This window comes from Crinia signifera, chromosome 7 (assembly GCF_055691185.1).
Source record: "Crinia signifera chromosome 7, ASM5569118v1, whole genome shotgun sequence".
In the NCBI taxonomy this organism is placed as follows: Eukaryota; Metazoa; Chordata; class Amphibia; order Anura; family Myobatrachidae; genus Crinia; species Crinia signifera.
The window spans coordinates 27596183-27601584 of NC_139223.1; the positions used below are offsets into that span (position 1 = coordinate 27596183).

The window sequence follows — 5402 nt, forward strand, 5'->3', positions numbered from 1 at the left end:
AATTCAACTTTCCTGTGTACCTACATTCCACCTTAAAAATAAGATGGTCTAATCTGCTCTGGGAAAAGTCTGCTCCCATCGCGCTATAAATAAACAGAATTTAATATACAAAGTGTAATCCACACATGTGGGCAGCAAAATGAGACTCTTGGCAGGCTGACAACCTCATGGAAGGAGGAGGGGCTTAATCCCATCTCTGACTATCACAGCTGTCAGTCCTGACAAGCCCGGCCCCCTTCCTAGGTCCCAGTAAAACAGATGCTCTGGGCTGCTGAGAGAATCAGTCTGTGAGGAGAATTGGCGGGAAAGGAGGACTCGTCTGTCACAGCCTGAGATATATAACAATAATTGGGCAAATATCAAGGAACCTGGACCTCTCTTCCCAAATCGGAAGACTTCATGCCAGAAACATACCATTCAATGTTTTGGGGAAATTTTTGATATTTTTTTGTATGATTTTTGTTTTAGACGAATGGTCTTATGCTATTAGACATTTTTATGTAAGTTTTGTGCATTAGAAAAAATATTTTTTGACTTTTTATAATAAACTGATATTTTTTTTTATATATATATAGTTAGTTTATTTATTGTATTTCTTGGTGCTAGAAGGAGGGGTGCCCTGAAGAACTTGACTCTAAAACAAAATAAAGTTACTTCACGAGGCAAAGAAAAAAGTTGGGAAAACATGGACGAAGTTTGGTTCCTGTCGCTGTGCCTCAGCTTGTTCGCCCTGTTTCTTTTTATTTTGACCATAAAACCCAAGGAAAAAGCCGAACCCGAGAGCATCAGCCATTCGACTGCGTCCGGCTCTGCTTCTACCTGCAGCAGTTATGGCGGTAAGAAGCTGGAGATGGATGAAGAGCAGGTGGAGAAGATGATGGAAAGGCTGAATAAGTTGCTGTACGATCAAGCGGAGCCCAAGAGGAAAGATGTGTATCAGGAGAGGAAGAACGTGGGCACTCCGGAGAAGGCAGAAGACGTGTTCCGTACCAGAGCAGATGTGCGAAACGTTGAGGAAACCAAAGAGTCATTGGGCAGGGGGCCAGGGAATACCCAGCCTGCCCAACAACCGAGCCAACACATGATGCAGGTACGCAGCCCAGTCAGCAATGGCGCAGATTGCTAGGACAGAATTAGCAGCCCATTGGATTGATATGCGGATATAAATAGGGCCACACGACGAGAGCCCAAATGTGGAAGTCTGGTTTTTTGTTTTTTTAAGTTGGCCTAAACCAGTTAACGGGATTTGCCCTTTATTTGTCCTTTGCTCTTTTTTATTCTTATGTTTTGCTTGGCTTGCCCACGTTCAATGTGTTTGCCGTGAGGTAGCTGCTTAGTGCCGTGACAACACAGTGGCTTGTGGGTAAATTTGAAAAAAAAAAAAGTTGTGTTCCCCATAGCAATGAATCAAATTATATTTCTTTCTAGGATGCAATAGAGAAATGGTAGTCATAATTGGTTGCTATGGGGAACACATGCTGTAAAATGAGTGAAACTGATTGGTTGGAACTTTATCTCTCTCTTTCTCTCAAAGCTGAGAGAGGGAAAGTTTCAGCCAAACTGTTTTGAACTAATTTTACAGAATGTGTTTCATAATTGACAGCTAAGAGCTGATTGGTTGGTACATTAGACCGACGAACCCCGAAATGTAAAAACAACACTGATAAGGAAAACACATACTAAAGCTTCAGAAAATGAGAAAAAGGTGAAGTTGTACATAGCAACTATTTAGATCCTAGCTATTCTTTCTCTTGCATCCTAGAAAATGCTAGACAGAATCTAGTTGCTATGGGAAACCCCATGACTTGGTTGCTATGGAAGCCCAACATCAATTAACACATGATTTTTTATATTTATTTTGAAAATGGTAGTTGATGCGCTTCTAGCCTCAGAAGCCTGATTTCAAGTAAAGATCGATTTTTTTAATTTAATTTTTTATTTTATTTTTTTAGATTGTCATCATCCAAAATCGACCTTTAGTAAATATAATCCTTCGTTCTTATTCTGTCTGATGATGCAGGAGGGGAGGATTAGGCTGTGGGAGGGGAGAGTTATGATGGGTACACACCAGGACGACTAGGGCCCGATCCCCTCACTCTAGATCCAATTCCGACCAATTGGATGTAGATTGTGTGGTGATTGGGCCCTTTTCTGTCCTGGTGTGGACAGATACCGATCCGATGCGCGGTCCCGCGGGTCGGTCGTTATTGAGATCCTACCTGCTGCAGGTAGGATCTCAATGACGACCATACAGCCGGGTGCGGGTCGCCATCGGATCGGACCCGCTCACGGTGCACATCGTGAGCGGGTCGTGCCACCCCGCGTCACCGTGAGCGGGTCGGACGAGACACTGATGACCTGCTCACGATGTGCATCGTGAGCGGGTCGTCCTGGTGTGTACCCTACATTAGGCTGCGGGAGGCGAGGATTAGGGTTAGGCTGTTATTCAGTTACTGCAAACTGAACCGCAGCAAGTAGCATTCTATTCATTTATAATCATTTGGAAACTGTTACCGCCATTCAGAGACCAGCCGTACAGGGACCAGCCATTCTTAAAATACATTTCTTTTCACTAAAATATTTTCTTTGGCAAAAATAGATACATTTTTTGGTTACAAAATCCTTATTTTCGAGCACCCACTTTATTGGCTTATTTGTGTCCTAAGGCTAACCACCGTGCGCTCCGATAACACAATCGCAGAAGTATACAAAATTAATTGTGTAATCCGCCACAATGGGGGAAATTTACTACAGGAAATTTGTAAAAAATAGGTGTATTTGTATCCAGAAATACACTTATTTTTTACATTTACTATCCCGAAAATACGACAATTCGTATTCGTATTGATAGCACATCAATACGACTACGAATTTACGTATTTTCGGGATAGTAAATGTCAAAAATAAGTGTATTTCTGGATACAAATACACCTATATTTTTACAAATTTCCTTTAGTAAATTTCCCCCAATATGTTTTGTTCACCAAAAATTTTTTGTAAATAAAATATAATTTTGAACATCGAGCGGAATGACATAAGTGCAGGGGGCCTCATACTGCGAGGTGCGCAGCCCATTGGTTTGTGTACACCGGTTACTTATGTGTATGTGTAGATCATTGGTTGCAACAACTGCGCTCCCTAAGCGTCTGGGGGACTTCTTGCAAGTCAACCAGAATAACCTCAAAAGTCCCAACCACCCAGCCGAAACTTATAAGGCAAATGCACTTTCTTTATAAAATATGTCCGCGAGTGTTTAAGTCCATCTGTAAGGTGTTATTCCTGTGTGTATCATTGCCGCCTGCGTGATTGTATGTCTGCTGTGTCAGCTCTGTGTGTGTGTCCCAGAAGTGAGAGATGATATGTTTATCTATCTGGATGTTATGTGTTAGTAGTTTTCCAGGGCAGCTGCCTCTGATTGGCCTGCACATGAGACGGTGCAGCCTGGGCTCTTGTAAGGAAGTCAGCCCATTGGACAGAAATGTTTGATTGGTAGATGATGCTGTTGGACTGGAGGAAAGGTAGACACATGGAGGGTCCACACAATATGGCTGCCCCCATAGTGTATAGGCAGCGGATGCTGTTTGTAAAAAATCTACATAACTATAATTAAATGATATGTGTGTGTGTGTGTGTGTGTTCCTCAATAACTCTTGAACAGTTTAACTAATCGTCTTCAAACTTTGCACACTACCTTATCATCTTAAGGGACAATTTAAGTTCAAAGAGGAGTTTAATCAGACGACCCCTTGGTCATAAGGGTCCATGCTATTTCTGTTTTTTTTTTCATGTATTTTGATATGTCGTTGGAAAGCTTGTAACTTTTTCTGAACACAGACAGGGCCGCCGGGCCCTGGTAAAAAGGTTGTAGTTAACGGGATGGGCGTGACCAACATAGGGGGCGTGGCCACACCCCTGTAAAAAACACTGTTTGCAGGGGGTGCGGCTGTGTGCTGCAGCTGCCTCTCTCCCCTACTCAGCACACGTCACTGAGTAGCCTCTGCTCTCCACACTCACTGTCCAGTCTCTGCAGTGGGGGAGGGGGCGCGGAACTCAGTGACCGTGGCATGCATGGAAATTTCTCAGGAGAGCCCGCTCCTGCAGCGCAGCTCAGTCCAAGACATTTCTAGCCATACCACTAAAGTACCGAAGGCAGCAGGCAGCAGGAAACCACAGACTGAGAGTTATATAGTGGGAGGAGTAGGGTCCCCAGCAGCACAGAGTATATCAGGAGATGATGGATGTGTCAGTGAGGACCGGGCTGCATGTAACAGGGGCAGTGACATGATGTGAGGAGGGCAATAGAGGCAACAGGAGGCCACAGACTGATAGTTATATAGTGGGAGGAGCAGGGTCCCCAGCAGCACAGAGTATATCAGGAGATGAGGGATATGTCAGTGAGGACCGGGCTGCATGTGACATGGGCAGTGACATGATGTGAGGAGGGCAATAGAGGCAGCAGGAGGCCACAGACTGATAGTTATATAGTGGGAGGAGCAGGGCCCCCCAGCAGCACAGAGTATATCAGGAGATGAGTGATGTGGTAGTGAGGTCAGGGCTGCATGTGACTGGGGCAGTGACATGATGTGAGGAGGGGAATGGAGGCAGCAGGAAGCCACAGACTGAGAGTTATATAGTGGGAGGAGCAGGGTCCCCAGCAGCACAGAGTATATCAGGAGATGAGTGATGTGTCAGTGAGAGCAGGGCTGCATGTGACAGGGGCAGTGACAAGATGTGAGGAGGGGAATGGAGGCAGCAGAAAGTCACAGACTGAGAGTTATATAGTGGGAGGAGCAGGGTCCCCAGCAGCACAGAGTATATCAGGAGATGAGTGATGTGTCAGTGAGGACAGGGCTTCATGTGACCGGGGCAGTGACGTGATGTGAGGAGGGGAATGGAGGCAGCAGGAAGCCACAGACTGAGAGTTATATAGTGGGAGGAGCAGTGTCCCCAGCAGCACAGAGTATATCAGGAGATGAGTGATGTGTCTGTGAGGACAGGGCTGCATGTGACAGGGGCAGTGACATGATGTGAGGAGGGGAATGGGGGCAGCAGGAAGCCACAGACTGAGAGTCATATAGTGGTAGGAGCAGGGTCCCCAGCAGCACAGAGTATATCAGGAGATGTGTGATGTGTCAGTGAGGACAGGGCTGCATGTGACAGGGGCAGTGACATGATGTGAGGAGGGGAATGGAGGCAGCAGGAATCCACAGACTGAGAGTTATATAGTGGGTAAAGCAGGGTCCCCAGCAGCACATAGTATATCAGGAGAGGAGGGGGTGTGAGTGAGGACAGGGCTGCATGTGACAGTGACATGATGTGAGGAGGGGAATGGAGGCAGCAGGAAGTCACAGACTGATAGTTATATAGTGGGAGGAATAGGGTCCACAGCAGCACAGAGTATA

At 45.7% G+C, this 5402-nt stretch overlaps 1 protein-coding gene across 1 annotated transcript in view; it reads left to right on the forward strand.

Moving 5' to 3' along the window:
* LOC146019407 (uncharacterized) overlaps window positions 1-5402 on the forward strand; it is a 36753-nt gene continuing 31351 nt past the window's right edge. Inside the window, exon 1 of the mRNA XM_083151946.1 lies at window positions 1-1090. Within this exon, the coding sequence (XP_083008072.1) occupies window positions 686-1090 (405 nt within the window). The 5' untranslated portion in view covers window positions 1-685. The remainder of the gene's footprint in view (window positions 1091-5402) is intronic.